The sequence below is a fragment of the Chrysoperla carnea genome, chromosome 1 (assembly GCF_905475395.1).
Source record: "Chrysoperla carnea chromosome 1, inChrCarn1.1, whole genome shotgun sequence".
NCBI classification, from domain to species: Eukaryota; Metazoa; Arthropoda; class Insecta; order Neuroptera; family Chrysopidae; genus Chrysoperla; species Chrysoperla carnea.
The window spans coordinates 120,512,758-120,535,355 of NC_058337.1; the positions used below are offsets into that span (position 1 = coordinate 120,512,758).

At 28.5% G+C, this 22,598-nt stretch overlaps 1 protein-coding gene across 1 annotated transcript; it reads right to left on the minus strand.

Moving 5' to 3' along the window:
- Positions 1 to 6,724: 6,724 nt before the first annotated feature.
- On the minus strand, positions 6,725 to 13,594 carry LOC123306214 (intraflagellar transport protein 80 homolog; the record flags this gene model as incomplete). The annotated part of the gene is made up of 13 exons (XM_044888139.1): positions 13,492 to 13,594; positions 10,910 to 11,250; positions 10,410 to 10,588; positions 9,430 to 9,657; positions 9,244 to 9,368; positions 8,820 to 9,068; positions 8,592 to 8,755; positions 8,310 to 8,528; positions 7,718 to 8,034; positions 7,227 to 7,349; positions 7,029 to 7,168; positions 6,836 to 6,959; positions 6,725 to 6,772 (listed from the first exon to the last, which is right to left on the minus strand). Coding segments are annotated over exons 1-13 (2,352 nt in total), but the record flags the coding sequence as incomplete, so codon positions are not given.
- Between the last annotated feature and the right edge of the window lie 9,004 nt (positions 13,595 to 22,598).

The window sequence follows — 22,598 nt, forward strand, 5'->3', positions numbered from 1 at the left end:
ACAAAAACAATCATCAAAAATATGTTTTTGAAAAATAATACAGGAGTATACTAAAATAAAAAAAAATAAATAATTCATTTAAATGTTGTGAAATCTATATGACTTAAAAAGTAATAATATTATATAAATAAATATAATATAATATTTGTTTCTGCACTTTTCGATGTTTTTCACACACACACAAAATTTCACACAAAAGTTGTAATAAAATAGTAATTATTAATTATAAATAATCACAATATATATTAACAAGAAAATGCTCAATTAAAATTGCGTACAAGTGATACGAGAATAATAAAAAAAAAAAAAAAATAATTAAAGATCGATGTCTTCACATTGTATTTTGTTTTCAATTAACTGGACTCTCTTCGAAGTTTTCAAATATTGTTTTTAAAAGAGATATATACAGATATTTTTCTATATATTCTCTATGACATATTCTTATATTGCGTACACGTTATCGTTTTTATTTTGACAACTAGATGGGAGACATGTCCACTTAATAAAGTAATTAATTTAACTGTAAGACTTTATATATAGTTTTATCGATATTTTCGGCTTTAAAAGATATTTAAACTTAATTTGACATTCTCAAATCAAAAATATCTTAAAAAAGACTTTAAGTTCAATTATTTATCATATTAAGTGGTCACGTCCTCCATCTAGTATTGGAAATTTAAACGAAAACAAGTATGCATTATAAAAATATGTTATTGCCAATATATTGGTAATTCTAAGGTTGGTAGCGAACTCACAATCATGAAAGTTGCTAATTACATAGTCAATCGTTATATTATTTTGATTAACTTTATAAACTCTTTCCATACGAATTAGCAGAGTTCTTCAGTATACCTACGTCATTTTGAAATACAATCAATGTGAAGAATTTGGACAAAAGTCAATCTATTATTTTTAATTACAAATGAGTAAGAATTAATTAAAAACAAACTAATTTTTGATTCTGGATTCAAAATATCACAGAAATTGTTAAAAACCTGAAGTCAGTTTTTCTATTACCCATTCTGTTGCTTCGATTTTATTCACCTGTTTATCGTTGACGGAGGTAAAGAAAAATTTCGGCAGTAAATAAACTGAATCGCTGTAAAAATAGTTACTAATAATTTTATAAGGAATTATAAAATAAATATAAAATACATAATTAAATTTGTAAAAAATAAAAGCTATGATCAAATGTTGAGAAAATCACTAATGATGTCAAACAGTGAGTATGGCAGCCATAAGCAGGTTTAAATCTTGAAAATAGTAGTGGGCAATGGAATAACTAGATCATTAAATGTGTCAGCTATTTGTTATTAGACAATGCATTCGTATCTTTGAACAATATTGTTATAAGTTACTATGGTTTCTTAGTATCTACCTTGCTGAAACGCTTGCAGACACCCAAAACATCTGTTGCCACATAGCAAAATGATACACATAGAAAAAAATGATGCCAAACTTTTTCTAGAGAAACTAAATATTAGCTTTCATATGCGCAAAAAATATTAATATTAAATATAATACGATTGACTTAAATTATTTACGCGAAAATTTCGAATTTTACGAATGAATACATAGTAAAAAATTTTAATCAATTTTGAATAAAAAAAATTGCCTCATTTCTTCAAACTGGAATAAAAAAAATCAGGTTAACTCACATAAAAGTACAAAATAAAAAGCTATATAATAAATGTAATGAAAAATCAAAAAAGATAAATATTTTAAAAATATATTTAAAAAAAATTATTAAAATATTTTGAAATTTTCAAAAAATTATTTAAAAATATTTAAAAAAAAATAAAAAAAATTGGAACTATATGAAAAATCTGTATTTGTATGTAAAAAATAAAATTAAAAAAAAAAAAAATATCTTACAATTAAGAAAAAATTGATGTTGATTGCAGAAATATATTATTCCGAAAAAAATGTTTGATCTGCACGTGTAATTGGTGTTAAAAAAAATTTCAAAATTTACTAAAAACAATTTCACCAAATTTCACTTGACACTAAAACTTCTCCCTCGTAATTTAATTTTGGGACAGTTTGCAATCACAGATGTTAATATTAGAAAGCTAGTCTTAATATATTCAATGGCTATTTGCCGATAATTCGATCTTTATCGCAAAGAAAATATTTGTAATTCATGGTAATTTCTATAGGGAAATAAATTTACAATATGTAAGTAATTTTTTACTGTGTAATAACAATATGCCCTTTTCGGAGGTAAAATTACATACCTTATTAATACTAGATGAAAAACGTTCAATTAAAATAAATAAATCCGAAAAGTTTTAAAATTCGACGAATAATGTATTTTAAGATAATGAAGTATCCCTTAATTCTTTAAAAACCTGACTATCTTAAAATCACTCCAAACGCACACCTTTCTAGTTTTGTAATTTTAGCTCTTAATCTGAGAATTTTGTTCTTCTCTTGGATTTGCCAACCTTGAAATTCAAATTGAAAGTGCAATACTGTTGAATACTCTTAAATTTAGGGCAATTATCGAAAACTATCCGGCAGTTGTTCACGTGATTCAAAAATCTGATAAAATTAAAGATGCTTAGTCATAAAAACTATCGCTTATTCATATAAAACAGTCACCAAAGTTCTAAAAATTATGAAATTATGAGGGTTTCTGGCAAAAGAGCCCTTAAAAAGGAATGGTAGTTCATTTCGAGTACAGCGTTGTCAAGCTTACCGTAGGTCCATCTATGTTTTATCATTTGAACTATATTTAATTATGATTTATAAATTAAACTGTTTTATTTTTGTGATATTATGTGGTTACAAATCTACTTTGAGGTTTTGTAACCAAGGTAATTAATGTTTTTATTAATTATTTCTAAGAAATTATCTTTGAATAATTATATTTAAATTTTCAAACGGGATTTTTTTTAATTTTCTATAAAAGTCAATAAAATAATTGTTTATATTTTGATCGATAAAAAGTCTCGATATAGATCGATAAAATTGTAATTTTTGATGTTTAAATCAGCGCATTTATAAACTGCCAACTTGTGCGAAACTCTGTGCGAAAATTTCATGCAAGGGTCGAAATGTTATATAGATTAATTTAATTTTAATGCGATAAATAGCGAGGCAAAGATGTTAGAATTCTATTTAGAGATATCAGCCACTAATATAATTGAGGGACATTTTTCCACGCTAAATTTTATAAGCTTAAATTTTTCGGATATATTTATGACTAAAATATAGAACGGCTCTTGTTAATGATCTAGAAATAGTATAAACATCTGGGTTTGTAAAATACATAACTTAGTTTTACCTATTCATATTTTAGTTATGAAACAAAAAATTGTAAAAAAATTATTTTTGCATTAAATAAAATACGATATTTCACGAATATTAACGATTAAGAGTAGATATTGCGCGCGAAGTACGAATTAAAAAAATAGTAATATAATAGTCAAGAATAGTAGAATGCAAAAACAAACAAAAAATTGTTCTGCAAATGTGTGATATTTAATAAAACAAAACAAAAATTGTGTAAAAATCTTAGTGATAAATAAGTTAATTCTCGAATAGAATTTAGAAAAAATAACAATTTCGAGATCAGAGTCATATTGTGTAGTGTATAATAAAAAAATATGATAAGATTCACGAAATTTAGGATAAAATTGAATACCTGATAGCAGGCGTATTGTGAGCAAATTGTATGAATAACAAATTCGAAAGATGATGAATCGGGATTGATTGATTTGGAAAAATTCATTGAAAAAAAAAACAACCGTGGGGCTGAATTTTTGTGGTACAAAAATATTTTGATCACGATATGAATTTTTAAATTTATTAATTATTATGATTAGTATTTAATTTTCAATTAATTAAGTATTGGTAGAATCTTTTATAAAAAAGTAAAAATTATACAAAAATTAAAAAAAAAAATTAAATTATGAAAAATTCCAAGAAAATTTAATTGGGACTTTGTACGTTTGATATTGTTTGTTATATTATTAAAAAAACAACCACCTTGTCTGTAAAATTGTAGAGGCCTGAATGAAACGATATGTAGATACCGGGAAAAAATTTCGAGTGAAATATCAAAACAAAATTATTTAAAAATTAGTTCGAAATCATCCATGTAATATTTTAGAATATTTGCAACTTGTAATATTTGCAATAATTTACTAGCTTGATACCCGACCGGTTCATTGGACTTAAAAGTAAAAAAACCACTTTATAGCCTCCAGTTTTCAATTTTTTAAATTGTAAAATAGTCATAATTCATTGAGTATATCAAAAAGGTGGTCATGAATTGTGGCATTTACTGAACCATTAATTAAAGATTTCTGTAAAAATTTAAAATAGTAAATGTCAGATTAAATTTAATTTTTTTTTTAATATCTATATCTATATAATTTATAGCTCATGTGTTTCATTAAAAAGGAAAAAAATTTTCTGTACAGGCTCAGCTATTTAAAAAAAATAATTTGTCAAACAAGTTGCATATATTAAAAAAGAATATTACACTTCAAAATTTAGTAAACGAATCCTATATGTAATTTTTTTTTTAGATTAAAAAAAAATTATAATAAATTATTAAAATTATTTTCTTGTTGAAATGTTTTAATTAATTATTAATTATTATTGGTGGTATTTAAAAATTGTAAGTGTATGGTTAAAAACAAACAAAATTTTTAAATAAAAAAAATATTATGTCTGTGATTTTTGAGTAACCTTTTACAGTCGTCGAGTTGATGTAATTAATTAATATGAAATTATTATTAATTATGATTATTATTATTATTATTAAATTCTTAAATAAATGAAAAATTAAAAATACAAGAAAATTATTCATAAGGAAATTTGATAAAAAATGAAAAAAAAAATACATGGGAATAACATAAAAAAACTGATAGCTAGCTAGAATTTATTGTCCACTGATTAGAAATGATCACAAAATTATTTTTTATTATAACTTTTTTTTGGTTATGATTGGAACACTTCCAAATACTTGGATGAAGTTTTGAAATGTTTTGCGTTATTTATTCAAATATTGCAAACACTGTGCTCATGACGTCATATAAAACCATTTAGGAGTTTTCTAAATCAGGTACTCTAAAATGTTTATTGCAATGAAATTTGGCGTTCATTGCAGCATAATTGAAAAAGAATTTAATTTCAGCAATTTTGGAACTTCAGTTCAAAAGTATTGGATTGGATGATAAAAAATAACATAAAAAATGATCTTAATTTTACTTAAATTTATTAATTTTTTTTTTTTTGGTTGATTATTTCATTTAAAATTAATAATGTAGATATTATATATTAATTAGTTATTAATAAATAAACCAAGGAATTTCAAATATTTGTATTATATTGTAAAAACTTATCTGAAATTATTTATTAAAAAAAGTATACTTATAATTGTAAAAAAATGGGAAAAATTAAAAAAAAAAAATTGAAACGAGCTTTGTTGAATTTAAGCAGAATAATTGTTTAATGCTCATCTCTAATTAAAAAAAATTGAATTTATCTCAAACCTTAACAATACGAATTAGATATTCAATGAAGACAGTACTATTTTATTTATAGGTGTTTTCTTCAAGGTACTTTGACTTACATAAAGAGACTTACATTGTTACGTGACGATTTCTACCACTTCGCTCAACCAGCGCAAGCCGCGTTAAGGAACTTCTTTCCAAAAACTCTTCATTGCAATATTCTAATTTTCAAAATTTATTTTTGAAAAGTCGATTCTATTTTAAAAGCTGTAAGTGACATGTTTCGCGGTATTGATTAAACCATTTTCCAAACGAACATCTTAAAAATGTTTTTTATTTACGATTGTCAAATAAGGAGGAGAGTAAATTTCGAACGCTCATAGCTTTTAAATCGCATCAGACACAAAGGTGACCATACTTATCGATTTATTATATCGTCAGATGTTTTTGGAACATAAATTCATGGATTTGATACTTATTGAAACAATTTTAAAATCTTGTAGTCCTAATTATTTCCACTATATTGGCTTGGATTGAGGTAGGATCAATTAATTTGATCAAAGATATACAATTGTTACAGGGGCATGTTCCAATCATAAACATCATTACAAAATCTTTTTTAGTTATTTTCATTTATTTATTAAAAATACTTAAATATATTATTGATATACATAAATAGGGTAAAAATAAAAACTACAAACCATAATTTGCACACGAAAATTGTAAATGTAAAAAAAAAAAAATAAATGAAAAATTATGAATAGTACCTTCTCTTAACTTATAAATGAAAAAAAAAAAAAAAAATGAAAATTACATGTTAAAGAAACAAAAAATTATATAAAGCATATAATGATGTGTAATAAAACATAAATAATAACGATTTTAAAAATTTAAAAACATGGAAAAATAAAAATCTTTTAAATTCGTTTGTTTTTGAACAGACATATGTTTCACAAAAAAAAAAAAAATAAAGAATTCATTTGTTGCTAAAAAATAATCCAGACTATTTATTATTAGCAGCCCACTTCCTCGAATTCCCATCCTCGAAAAAGTGTAAGTATATGACAGATATTTCAAAATTTTTTAGTTTATTATCTATATTTATGATCACATTGGGTAAATTTTGTCCCAGTAGTTTTAGGAACGCTAAAAAAAGCTGAAAAGCTAACAAAATAAATGAATTAAAACTTGAGTTTTATGTAAATTTTTTTATTAAAATACATGTAAAATTATAATAATCTCTAAACATTTTTCTTCATTTCATTTTCAATTTTCTGTTTAATCGCTTCTTCGTTTAAATCAACCTTAAAAAGAAATGTATAAAAATTAGCCAGTAACATTTCTTCTCAAAGACAATGAAAACTTACCGTTGAATTCAGTTGTAAAAACTTTGGATTAATTTCAGATTTATTTAAAGAATTTAAATATTGTTTTCGGACATATAATACCGTATCGATATGACTTTTATGCTTTAAGGCAAGATCTAAGGCACTAAAATGAAAAATAAACAAGTTTAGGAGAGATATTCTTAAAATATTAAAAATTTGGAATAATTTATACCGATTCCATGAATATAAATTTAAATTATTATTAATTGCATGAAATAATAAACCATTATGCAATAATGTAGATTCCGCTTGGGCAACGGAGCCTTTTAATAGAGCTGCTCCAGCTATTTGTTGAGCACGATTTGGTAACTCCTAAAAATATTCAAGGATTATGAAAAAAGGTTATCAAGAAAAACTGTAGAAATAATACCTTAATGTATTGAATGTAAGTAACTTTATCATGTTGCTGAATTGCAGCAAAAGCTTCTTCAGCTATTTCTAACATTTTAGCATGTACAGCTAACGCTGCCATTGTTGCCCACAATACTTCATCCTAGAAAAATGAAACAAGCTATGAAAAATTTGCTTTGAATCTTTTGGGTGATCAACAAGTCCAGTTCCAAATCTTCGCAATAATGGGTCCCAACTGTTAAAAGTAGCTATGTAAACTGCTGGACTTGTTTTTTTCTTTTCAGTTATTATTTAACGCAATTGGGTTTTTTGATATTTTTTTTATTTATATGCCTCCCCTAACATAGTTCGTCGACTTTCATTTTCAGCCTAAGTGTGTATGTTGGATCTTTGGTGGCGCCCTAGAGAGCCGAAACGCGAGGGTCGATTTAAGGGATTCTTACAAAAATCGATTAGTCCATTTAATAGCTATTAAATGAAACCCCACTTAACCTAGTTCACCGACTTTACCTGTATTGTACGACATAATTTTAAACCTCTATCCCATTTGTTCTCCATGACATCTTTATGTAAGGCAAATATATATGGTGATATTAATATTGTAACCAAAGATCCATCAGAGCGACGAATGTACACTGTTGTATCCTGAAATGTATGTACACGTGGATTTCTTCCTAATTCTGCATCCCGTTCCATTGATGATAGTTTTAGCATTCGTGGATTATATGCTGATGCAATTGGACTATACCAAACAACTAATCGCCCGTCTTGTATTACAGCTAAAATATCTACATCGATATTCCATTGCAAGGATTTGATTTGTGAACCTGAAATTTTAGAAAATATGGTGTTAAATTTATTTAATTTTTTTCTTGCTTGATTTTGATAAAACGGCAGTTCAATGCAGACCGAATATTAAAGGGGGCTCAAATTGAGTTTCCTACCTTTAATTTAAAAAAACTACACACAAACTGTTTAATGACAGACTTTCAGCGCTAGCGGCCTAGTGATTAGTTCTCTTCTTAACTCAGAAAATACAAGACAGCAGCATTCTTATAAGACTACGAATTCTTTTCTCAAATTCATTTTGATTGATATTTACCTATTTTTAAAAATTGTTTTGGTCCAAATTCTCGCACTGGTATTAAATATAAGTCACGATTTACATCAATGACAGCTAATTGACGATCATTTGCAACTCCGGCTTGACTTAGTGCTAGCTCAATAACTACTGTCGTATGCTGAATATGTGTTCCAGTATCCGTATTTGTTCGAACACCACCTCCACTAGTCGAGCTACTTAGTTCGAAAATATGAATTACTGAAACAAATCGAAAAATTATGTTAAAATTCATAAGCGATAATATGGAATAATTTACGATACCTCTTTGGTCTAATGTGTCCCTGGTTACTAACATATCTCCACATAAAGAAATCGTTGCACGACTTAAACTTTCTGAATACATTCCAGGCCATCGTGGAGATGCTATTAAACGTCCTTGATAATTGTAGACACTTATATTTGAACGCTCAACAATTGTTATATATCTAAAAACAGAAAAGGACTTCAATTATTGATGAACGTTTGGACCAATTGCTTCAAATTGCGTACTTCTCACTCGACAACAGCATACAAACAGCCCCTTCTTTTAAATCAAATATTACCGGAGTATTCCAATTATTTGTATTATAAACGTGACATTGTGCTGGAGTTGCCACCACTAAATGATTAAATCCTAGAGTTACTTGAATCACACGATCAGGAAAATCTAATTGTTCAATTGTCTCGCTTAAACTATCTGTCACTAAAATTGTACGTTTGTCTTGAACAAGTGCAGAAAAATGTTTCCAATCAAAAACTCTAAAAAAAAAAATAAACAAAATGTTAGAATACAAATTTTAATTAAGCTCTAGATCAAAGGAATTTGACGTTTCGGTAATTTCTTCGTAGTTAATTAGCTAATCTTTTCGTTTTCTACGTACAGTCTTTTGGTTTCTCTAAATCTAGATTTTCATTGCATATTTCATTCACTTACTTGCCAACTACGTGCGCATAAAGAATATGACCATTTGCACAAGCAGCCGCAATTTGAGTACCATCGATAGACCAATTTAATTGATATAAACTACCAGATTGTGGTTTTTCCAATGATTGAGACCACTAAAAATTTAATTTTTTTAATTAAAAATTGTTTACGGAAAAATAGAAACCGAAAATTTACCCCAGTTGAATCACAAACTCGTATTGTATTAAAGCCACCAATAGTAAACATATCACCCGATGGGGACCAAGCTACAGATGTAATTGGATAATCATGATATCCACTAACATATAACGGATGTCCAACAGAATCCCAGACACGATAACGACAATCTTCACCACCCGATACAATTAAACCATTAGTGTGACACCATGCAATTTTTAATATTAAACCTTCATGAGCTTTCCACTGAAAGTTAATGAAAAGGTTGTTAAATCGAGAAAATTTTTAAATTATAAATCAAAGAGAATGCGATGGAGACTTAGGGAATGAAACAGTAATGTAACACAGCCAAATTTGATCCGATCTTATTCGAATTTTTTTTTGTAGCTATGACTTATATGCTTAATTCCGGGACCAGGACTCCATATACTTGGAATCTATTAGAGCTAGGTTAATTTTGAATACAAATTTGAAATCTATGAGCCAAATTTAGTAGGATTACATACTGGGTTTATCAAAATTGGATAAAATTTGGATGTGATAGAGCAAAATTAAATTTTTTGGATTCTGATGACGTCATAAAGTTAAAAAATTCCATTTTTTTGATAACACAAGCAAATTTGTTTCGATCTTGTTGGATTTTTTTTTGAAACCCAATTTTTCGCTAGCTATCGCTTATGTGCTTAATTCCGGGATCAGAACTCTTCATTCTTGAAATATATTAGAGCTAGGCTAATTTTGATCACAAATTTGAAAAGTATGATCCAAATTTAGTAGGATTACATATTTGGTTTATCAAAATTGGATAAAATTTGGATGCGTTAGAGCAAAATTAAAATTTTTGGATTCTGATGACGTCATATAGTTAAAAAATTAGATTTTTTGATAACACAGATATTGATCCAAGATATTGTAACTATATTTGATCTATTTCGCATTCTCTCTGCTCTACTATCCTCGGACTGTCGAATGAAAAAAAAGAAATATTTATATATTACCCTTATTGGTTTAGTGTTTGCTGCTAATGATCGAACACATAAGATACGTCCATTACTATGACATATTGCTTGATTATCTGGTGCCCATGCACCCGTATAAATGGGTGTATCACATGAAATCAATGTTGATCGTAGCATACCACTACGAGACCATATTTTTAATAAACCATCCTCACCAGCTGTAGATAAAAAAATACATAGGAAATATGTTATACAGCTTGTTTAATCTATCACAGCTAAGTTTCACGAACTTTCATTTTGGAAGCTGCATATTAAAAGCAGAATGTCCTGGAAATTTCCATCTTCATGGAAAACTAATTTGGAGAATTTAGGGAAGTTATTACACGGTGGTCCAAGTTATAACAAGAGGACTTTATCAAATGTAGTAACTTTAAAATAATGACAATTTCTCAATATATCTTATAACTGAGAATTAAGTACTCTTTTCAAGATACAGGATTAAAAATTTTGAAAGAAAATTCTGATATAAAAGTATTTACCGGTCATAAATCCAGCACCATCATGACTCCATTTTCCAACTAAACATGCACCTTGATGTGCTTCCACACTACGTTCCAAACGTCCTGTGCGACTAAGCAAATGAAATTTTCCATCAGCAGATGTTATTAAAATAATATCAGCTAATGATTTTCCACCACCAGGATGATTCACTGATGCAGACCCTGTAGTTCCTGCACTACCAATGGATCCTCCAGCACTTCCAGTGCCCGGTGATCGTGTAGGCCAATGCATATCCAGTGGGGTGACATCACTTGGTAATTTACATAAGATTGATGATTCATGTGTTAAGACACTTGTTTTGAGCAGTAAGTGATCATCACTGAAAAAATACAATTGTGTACTTCACGGCAATTTAATGTTTTAGCTTGTAGGTGTATATCACAAAAAATGTAAATTATGCTTTGAAAGTAATAGATCCTAATAATTGATCGGAACTTTATTTTGGACGCCACTCACATCAACTGTTTGGATCTCAAAAAAATAAACATTTTTAAAATTTGCATGCATATTTTCTTCGAAATATAACGATTTAAAAAATTTCCCCTTAAATTTGAGCGCTATTGAGGAAAAATTTAAAATAGTATGCGAATGTTTAAGACGGAATACTCTTACTATCCGACAGCCAAACAGAGTTCCATCTTCTCCGTCGTTTAGGTCACTCTACTTATCCTCAAAGAGAGGAGAGACTTGCCGTATTTCCTAAAATGAGCTGGCGGAACAAATGAATTTAATCCTGACACGGGTACCGGGACACAGGGACATTTCAAGGAATTGTAGGAAATAGAATAAAGTTGTCGGATCATTGTAAGGCATCCCGGAGTTCCATTTGTGGACTGCAGGATGTCTTTATATATATATGTTACAAAAGACCAATCTTAACTGGAGGGAGGAACGCACTTGTGATACTACAAAACAGATATGATCTAAGTGCAATCGTAGGCGTTCTGAAACCTTATATCGCTTCAAAGCCAGCATTACCTCATAAGTAAAATTGTTGCGGCTATTACAGGAGAGTGGCTAGACGGCAGGCACGCTGAATGACTGCGCCTACCGTTGCACCACGTATTGCAGAATCTTTCACAGTGGGGACGAGGAGGAAACGATGTCTCATTTTCTCTGTCACTCTCCAACTCTTGTGCCGTGAGGAGACAACCTGACTCTCTAACCTGAAATTCGTTGTCGTCAAAACACTCTTGCTGTTCTTAAACAACTAAAAATGGTTCATGGAGTAGTTGTCAGGGATGGGCCAACCCTGTTTTTGGTATTAAAATGGTATGTTGAGATACCAAAAAAAGTGCCAGACTTCTAAAAACACTCCAAAAGCGTTTAGTAAACCATGTTTCAACAATGAATTATCCAGTGCTGGATTTACACTAGGGGCAGTCGGGGCTAGCGCCCAGGGCGGCATATTTTCTAGGGCGGCAAAATTTGTAAAGTGAGAAAACATTTTCTATACAATATATAAATAACTAATTCTTTTAAATAAACATTGTTTGAAAAAATAAAATTTGATTTTTTTTTTCTGGAATTGATAAATATAGTTTTTTTTTTGAAGAATTAAAAAAAATTTTTTTTTTCTCATGTTTATTGAGAACTCTGGACATAAAGCTGAAGATTTGCTAGTTGCTGTATTATCTGTTCTTGAGTTTTTTGATCTTGATCTCTCAGATTGTCAAAGTTAGCCATATGATAACGCGAATAATGTATCAGGGATTTATTCGGGCTTACAGGCAAGAATTCATGAAATTATATCTTGCAGAACATGCTCCTTGTGCTGCTCATTCTATGAATTTAGTTGGAGTTCACGCAGTAGAATGCGCCCCAGAAGCTGCTTCATTCTTTTATACAGTACAAACTTTATACAACTTTTTTACTGCATCGACGCATCGCTAGGAAGTCTTACAGTTTCATACTGAAAAAAGAATTGCGTTAAAATCTTTATCTGCAACCAGATAGTCAGCTCGTTATGAAGCGGTTCTTTTTTCTGCAATTAATTAGTTATTCTAATTCTTAAAAAATAAGATATCAAAACTATTAAAATAAAATTTCAGTCATAGGGCGGCATTTTCTTCAGTGCCCCAGGGCGGCAGAAATTTAAATCCGGCCCTGGAATTATCTGATACCATCTGCCATATACAACTGGCAAATATGTGCCATTTTGAATTTACTTAATTTTTTCTAAATGTTCTTCTTTTTTTGTTACTGAATTTTTTTAATAAATAATTAATTTCGAAATTTGAAAATTATTGACTATATAGATGATGAAATATTTAAAAACATAGTTTTAATGAAATTATTATTGAAAATTATTTGAGCGTTATCATATAATAAAGATAATAGAATGCATTTTATTAAAAAAATAAACATTCATTCGTGTGTGAACAACCTGACACACCTGGTACAATTACACAGGTTACGTCATGTGTTAACGTATACAGTTGTTATGGCAACGCATTTCTATTTGAATATAAACAAAGAGAAATTCCAACAAGAAATTTGTGTAAAAAATATTTTTAAAACATTTTTTTTTTTTTTTGTAATATAAAAGATAAAAACATACCCACAGGATAAAATATCCTCAGAATTTATCCAACCAACGCAAATAGCACCACCATTATGTCGGATATCTGGAATAATTTCAGTTTTTAATTTCATTTTTTGTTTGTTTTATAAGCGAAGTCTTGGTTTTTTAATTTTTCGATAACTGTTGCAATACTGTTGTTTAATTCAAGTTAAAAACGAAATTTGCCATTTTGACGGTCATTACACAACGTAAATAAACTTATTATTTCAATTTTTTAAACTTAAACTGTGACAATGAACCACTCAGAATGAAAGTAAACGCGCCAATATAAAACTATATTCCGTCACTATGGTAATTACATGAATACAGTTTGGTTCAATAAAATTGATTCAACTGGAATGATAATTAACTTATTTTAAAGGCACACGTTTTTATTTTATTTATTATGCCACAATCTTTAAATTGATGAGTTTTTTATTGGGACGTTAGTCAAATAAGAAGTCTGATTAATTAAATAACAAATGCAAAAATCTTTTTTGTCTCACGTTATTCGATTGAAATGGGTGTCCGTTCTTCGTCACCCAAAAGATTGGAGTTTTTGGGATATCATAGGAGTATGAGTTGTTAGGTGTGACTTAAGGAACAGTCATTTAAATTTCTGTCCTTGAGTTATATTTGCCCTAGACCATCTTGGATATTTTTGTACCATTTTGGACCTTTTAAAACAATTTTTTATTTGGATTTCTTTGTACAAGAGCTTCTTGACATTGAGCCTTTATACCAATATTTCTAGCGAAAAACTTTTAAGATTCAGCTTAATATATCCTTTTTTTGTGGAACACATTGCATAGAGTAAAACTACGATAGCATATGGTTTGGAAAATTTCAGTTTCTTATGAAATTTTATGACAAAGACTACTTAAAACACGTCATTTGCTAATTCAAAGATATTTTGGCTTGGAAAATTTTTTGAGTGCATATTATATACACCGGACTATACTCGTATACTAACGGTTATGTAAAACACTCGATTCGGAAATATATCGGCGACATATATAAAAAAAAAGATGATAAGCATGGGAAATGGAAAATTCTCACAATAAATTTGATGAACACTTGTTGCTGATGTATGTGTTGAAATAATGAGCGTCTTTCTTTGTGTATGTGTAGATATTATTATTATAGAAGATATGCGCTGTGCGTGAGCGTTAAAATTGGAAGAGATTCGTTTTTTTTATATTTGATATAATGAAAAACATAGCACGTTTTACTAAACTATATATTACGGATTGACATGGCTACCAAATAAATAGATATACTGGATGTCCTCATTTCCTCAAAATCAACTGACGAAATGATGGAATACCTACTTCCGGATATGACATCAAAGTAGACATTGAAATGAAGTTTAAGATTTGGGATGGTCCTTAATCAATTTTTTCGTAAAAAAGATTAAAAATTAATCATACATGTCACAAGTTTTAAACATTAAAAGGACTTTAACAGTAATGTCCTGACCATAAAACGGAAAAATTTGTTGGAAATTCTTCTATTTATTTTTAAAATATGTAGATTCTACATTTTACAATAAATAAATTACTTTTGGTAGTGAAAAATAAATTAATAAATTATATTATAATTAAAAGTCGTAATTTTTAATCTGTATAATAAAACACGAGTCGTCATGATGTGATGTCATATAGGCAAAAATAATATGCATTAATTAGTAATTTGTTGATGGTTTTCATAGTAATCGTAGATTATGTTACCATCAACTTTATTTATACATATAATAATTACATACACGACTGTTTTTACGTCAATATTACATCACTAAAATGGTTGACAGCGTTTTTGCGAAAAGGTTTAATATTTTATTTTATGGCGAGAAAGCGTGTTTATTTTGCGGGAATTTATTTTTTTGTGACTTTTAATTAGGAAAATCAACATTTTGAAGTATCTTCAAACATAGTAGAATGATTCCATGATCCAACAAAAAATCAGCGTTATTCTTAAGGTAGTGTAAAAATCTTCCCTTATTCAATTTCTGGCGTATACTCGGAAATTGGTAAGTTATTTTAAAATGAGAGACCCCACAGCAGATCTAATAGGATAACACCCTTTTACACATTCCATATATCACTGCTACAGCTTAAGATTTAAGCCTGCTTATGACTGCCATATTGACTGTTTTTTGGGTAGAATGCAGGCATAATTGTTTGCTTTTGGTTTCATTTTGGACACTCAATATGTTAGACGATACTTAAAAAGTATATTATTCTAGGAAAATGTATTGGGCACTTCGAATAAGTGACTGCGCAGTATATGTACCAATGATATATTATGTAGGTTCTCTGGAATAACATTCGGGAAGAATATAACGACTACAATAACACAATCGTGACAGAGAGGGAGACATTAGGTTAAGTATATAAGGGATGAGAGAATTTGGTTCGAGAGAGATGATGTTAAAATTGGTATATTCTTGTTTATGGGTATAATATGTACAGAATGTGCAAGCACTGTAGAAATACAAAAACAAAAAAAATGAATTAAATAAACATTAATTAATTAATTACGGGACCAGGATTCCACATTCTGGAAACCTATTAGAGCTAGGTTAATTTAGATCACAAAATTGAAAAGTATGACCCAATTTTAGTAGGACTGCATACTTAGTTTATCAAAATTGGAAAAAATTTGGATGTGAAAGAGCAAAATTAAATGTTTTGGATTCTGTTGACGTAATAAAGTTAAAAAATTCGATTTTTTGGTAACACTGACAAATTTGATTGGACCTCATTGAATTTTTTTTTTTAAATCACTAATTTTGGGTCATTCTTTTCAGCTGTGTTGTCAATTTTTCGCTAGCTATTAAAACTGTGCTTAATTCCAGGACCAGGACTCCACATTCTTGAAACCTATTAGAGCTAGGTTAATTTCATTCACAAATTTAAAAAGTATGACCCAAATTTAGTAGGATTGTATACTTGGTTTATCAAAATTGGATAAAATTTGGATGAGATAGAGCAAAATTAAATATTTTGGATTTTGATGACCTCATAAAGTTAAAACATTCGATTTTTTTTTAACACAGGCAAATGTGATCCGATCTTATTGGAATTTTTTTTGAAACGCACTAACTTTGGGTCAATCTCTTGAACTTTGATGTCAATTTTTTGCTAGCTATCACTTATGTGCTTAATTCCGGGATCAGGACTCCACATTCTTGAAATCTATTAGAGCTAGGTCAATTTTGGTCACAAATTTAAAAAGTATGACCGAAATTTAGTAGGATTACATACTTGGCTTATCAAAATTGGATAAAATTTGGATGAGATAGAGCAAAATTTAATATTTTGGATTTTGATGACGTCATAAAGTTAAAAAATTCGATTTTTTTTATAACACAAGGAAATTTGATCCGATCTTATTGGAATTTTTTTTAAAACCCACTAATTTTGGGTCATGCTTTTCAGTTGTGATGACTATTTTTCGCTAGTTATTACTTACGTGCTTACTTCCGGAATCAGTTTCCGTTTTGAAGGTAGTTTAAATCTAAATTTTATTGGAATAATAGGGGATACTGCCCAAAACTTCAGTAAATTTAACTTGATGTAAGTAAAACTTCTTTTAGGCTCAAGTCGTTAGAAATACCTAAATAGTCAATCGAAACATCGCACCTTTACTACTTGCTTATTACATTGTGTACATATGTTTTGATACAGCGGGCGAGATGAAGGGTATAAATATCATATTGTACATAGCACACACAAGCGTTTCAATCGTGTAATGCCATCGTGTCTACACGAACCGCCATTTATAACTAACTATATAGACTCGCGTCACCAATCTCGTAGACTCCGTAATACATGGGCCAAGAGCTTTACATACATGTATGTATGTACACATATACGAGAGAGCTTCTGCTCTGAGCTATCCATCCATCTCTCTGTGTGTATATATATATTTATATATAACTAGGTAGCTCTTTTGCACAAAAGCTCTCTGTACTAGTTATTTTTAACGATGCGAACTAGTATAGCTCTGTAATTAATTATACGAGACGAGAATCGTACGATTAAAATTTTATATCATATCAAAATTTTGGAATTTTTATTTTTGGAATTTTTTATTTTTATTAATTAATATATTTTATTAAAGTGAAACCTTTTTCTTAAATTATGGATTTAAAAAAATACAATCGGGTCCACAAATTGTACGGTTGCCATGACGATATGACGTTCAAAAAATAACAAGGTTAGTTTGTTTTTTGATGTGTGAAATTTTGGACTCATTCTGGCAAAGGTTTTTTTTCTATACACTCGTATTATTGGAGGCATTTGATGTTATTTGATGTGCTTTTGAATGTTTAAAAAAAATTAAAACCGAACTTTAAAAAATCGCATTTTTCACGTCCAATAAGATATGCATGTTTGTTTTTTGGAATTTCGATGTCAATGTTTTTATTACTCTCCCCCGCAAAAAACGTTTTTATCCTAAATTAAATTACATGTTAAATTTGGTTGAAAATTTTTCAAGCTAAATATAGAATTGTCGTATGGGAAAAAAGAGAAATTTTATTTATTTTTTTCATAAAATTTAATTTAATTTATGGTAAATGTATTTTATTTTCCATTATGTATGACGAAATTTAGGGTTCAGTAGCTCTTAAGGGGAAAATTATATCTATGTAAAATTACTATCTCAATTATTAGGTACGATACTTGTTCCGAAACCTGATGAACCATATTTATTATACCAATATTTTATTGATAACAAAATTTATTTCCAATTTAAAGCTATAGTACAGTAAAAGATGTTACTAAACTCGGTTAATAAAGGAAAATGAAAGAAACCGCTCACATTTTGCTAAAACCTCATGTAATGTATTTCTTAGGTGTCAAATATCACTAGCAACGCATGAGTTAGTGTCGCAAATGCTTCTATTTGTTAATAAACAATAAATTTTTAATTCAATGAAACGATTTATGTTAAAGTTCACTTAAAAAATTAGTAATTAAGCAACTTGTTTGACGTAAGTGTTTGTCAAATAATCGAAAACTATTATACATGTATAACGTTTACGCAATTCAAGTTGCCTATTTAATAATTTTGTAAGCCAACTTTAATATTAACCGTTTCATTGAATTAACAATGTTATTATTTATTAACAAATAGAAACATTTGCACTTCTAACTTATGTCTTATTAATGATATTTGACACCTAAGAAACACATTCCATGAGGTTTAAGCAAAATGCGAGCGGTTTCTTAAGTTGTTGACAACAAGGTAGTGGGAAAAATGGCAGGAAGTTCGCAATAGTCGAAAAGGTTGAAAATGGTTTTGTTTTTTATATACCATTCTATTTCCAATCATTTTGGTAGTTGTAAACTTTTGGCCAGTTTTCCACGTATCACGTTAATAAATTTCTTTTAACACATACGGCAAACATACGAAGAACCACGATTACAACTTCAAAATTCTTTCTTACCAAACTTTACTCAAATTCTTTCTTCAAATGATTGTTAAAATGAATTATAAAAATTTTGCTTTCTTGTGGTTACACGGACTTTTTTAGCACGATTGGCTTAAAAATGTTGAATCCTTTTTACACAAGCTATACACGCTCTTGACTTACTTTTTTCTCTCTTCGTGTTAGCTACGTCATATGTCCATCTGTCCAATTGTTCGTGTTTCACACTCATGTTAGCACAGACAGATAGACAAGTCAGGCATTACATAAATCATGGTAAAATAGGTTTTTCTTTTTTAAATACCTTACAGTGAAAAGTATAGTTTTTTTTTGTGCTTTCGTATATTTTGAGAAAATGTTGTTAAAAAAAATTATAATAATTTTCCCAGAAGTCCATTTAATTCACCGAGAATTCGAAAAATGTGGAAAATACTGTAATTTTTATTAAATTAGAAACAAAAGAGTTTCTGGTATACGTATTTAAAAATATAACATTTATATTCCGAAAAAATTCTCATAATGATTTTATAATTCTCATAATTATTAGAACCCTAAAAGTATGAAACCCCTTAAAGACTCCAAAAAATCAAATGCCAGTTATTTACTGTAAAAATTTCACCTTGATACTTTTTTTCGTTTTTGAGAATTCGTGTTCACAGACTGATAGATGGACAGGACGGAAAACCGAAAATGGACTCTTTAGGTGATTTCATGAACACTTAAACCAAAATTATGTTTGTAGCATCGATATTTTTAAGCGTTACAAACTAGTGACTAAATACAATATACCTTGATATATCATATATACGTAGTATAAAAATCGGTTCTAAGACTAAAATGATCTAAGAGTCATTTTACTACGGTGATCCAGATTTAACAATAAGCTTTCAAAAAGAGAGCAATAATACTCGTTTCGAGTTGAATTCGCCATGAATATCTCGCAAATTCTAATTAAAATAAAGATTGTAAATAGGAATGCCCGCTTTTATAAAATATACTTACAGCACATTCTTAATAAAAATTAATTATATATTAAAATTTTCTTTAAAAAAAAAAATCTTTTATACTTCCTCTAAAAAGTAGTAGTTTATAGTACACAAAGGAGAAGTTAATTATTTTATATTTTTTTAATGATAAATCGTTCTACAATGCAAAAGAGTATAAGTAATTAAAAATTCTGATTTTGAAATTGATATTTATTTAATATATCTACAGAATGAGTGAAAAGTTTTTTAATATAAAATATATCAAGGTATACTCAACAAGTTTAGCCCAAAGTTTGTAACGCATAAAAATATTGATTTTTTGAAAAGTTTTGCCCATGATACTAGCTGACATTGTAACTTTCTATAGGTCCAATCATAAAATTAACCTAATTTTTATATTTTTTGGATCAAAATTACCCCATCCACCGAGTTTCATCAAAATCCAAAACAAATTTTTTTTTTTCGTTTTTCTCGATTTTTTTAAAGGGTACCCTTTAAAAAAAATTGCAGAAAATCGAGAAATTTTTGTTAATCTCCAATTTCTGGTCTAATAGTTTTTGAGATATGGACTAAAATCGATCCAAATATTGCGATATCTCAGAATCGCAAATCTTTTTGGAAGCTTACTTAATTAAGCAGAACCGAATTGAGTTTTTTTTATTCTTCGCAAATCTACCCGGGGTCCCCAACGATAGCCTCATGATCAAAAATTAAAATGCTTAAACGGTAAATGCGGTATTGGTTTTAGGATCGATTCTAAGAATTTTCTAAACAGGGAATCCTATCAAAATTTTGGTATATTGAATGTAAATTAACATTTAATATATGCCTAATAACATTCCCACACCTTTTACTCCCACCAAATTAAAGTAAAATGATACATACGTCTAAAGTTAAACGTTAATATTATTTTACGTTTATTAATCGTATTATTATTCAATTTAATATTCATATTTTGAGTGATATGAACTAAGTACACTATAAAATAATTAAAATCTTATAAAGCCTTATTCACATGTACTAGCATATGCGATAAAAACAGTTAAACGTAATTAAAAAAATCATTGAATGGTTGGTGCGAATCAGGCATTCTACAGAGTGAAATGAAAAGTTATTAATTAATTGATTTGAAATGTTTTCTTATAAACTTTGAAAGCGTTGTGCGTGTGAACTTTATTTGAAAGAACTGTATTTTTAGCAGGAGAGTGCGATTTTATCCCACTGTTTTAGCGGAACAATCCGATAAATTTAAAACTAATACAAATATAATATGCATATAATATGCATACAAAATATTGAACTTTTAAAAATCAAAATAAATTTTCAGATTGAGCTACTTACCTTTGAATAAAAAATCAAGCAATATTCGATTTATCATTCTACATGAAAAAATTCTTTATTAATTTCCCAGCTGCTTGGTCTGGAACATTTTTAATTAATCCGGGTTGCTTAGGTTTAGTACAGTAAAAGATGTTACAAAAATCGGCTAATGAGGGAAAATGAAAGGAACCGCTGACATTTTGCTAAAATCGCATTGAATGCTTTTTCGTAGGTGTCAAATATCATTAGTCAGGCATGAGTTAGTTGGGCAAATGCTTCTATTTGTTAATAAACAATAAATTTTTAATTCAATGAAACAATCAATGTTAAAGTTATTAAATAAAAATTATTAAAATTATTAAATAGGCAACTTGCATGACGTAAATGTCAACTATTTGTCAAATAATCGAAAATTATCATACATGTATAACGTATATGTAATTCAAGTTGCCTATATATAAATTTGTAAGTCAACTTTAATATTAATCGTTCCATCGAATTAACAATTTATTGTTTATTAACAAATATAAACATCTGCAGATAAGAAACACATTCCATGAGGTTTTAGCAAAATGGGAGCGGTTGGTTGTTCAGGCGGGGCACACTTAGGCCATAGGACCCATTATGATACCATATTTGTGTTCTACCACTTAAATTTCAATGATTGTTTCAGCTGCTCAAATATTCATAAGAACACCTTCATGCATATAATACCATGCACTTTAAAAGCCATTCCAACTATTTATTAAATTATGCTTACAATCCCGAATTTTATGTCGTTTTCTACTGTAAATATTCAAACAACAAAAATACTCAGAATAAATTTTCTATATAATTCATAAATTTCCTGAACAAATACGTATTAAATAGCAGTTCAAATCTATATAACCACAAAAAACAGTAAATAAATAATTTTCAAATCAAATTTGCATTTTGATGGGGGTGGATATCAATTAATTATTATTATATAAAGTTTGATGATATCTATATGTGTGTTTGTGTGATTTATGGATTTGAGATATTATTGAGAATAGTTAAATATCTAAAACTTATTGATAAAACTTTTACGATAAACATATACATACATGTATCCATGTAAAATTTTGTACAGATAATGTTTGTATGTTAAGCGTTAACGATTTTATCCCAAAAACGAAGAAATTCTATATGTGTATTATTTAACACTAGTAAGATATATAGGAAGTCTCTAAAGTATGGAAACTCCAGAAGATCTCGCAGAGGGAGCATGAAAAAACATGATAAATATCATACCAAGATTGTCCTTCTGGCCTTTAGAGTTTCCTTTATAAAATAAGATTTTTGACCTTGGAATGACCTTAAAAGTCATGGTCAAAGTCATA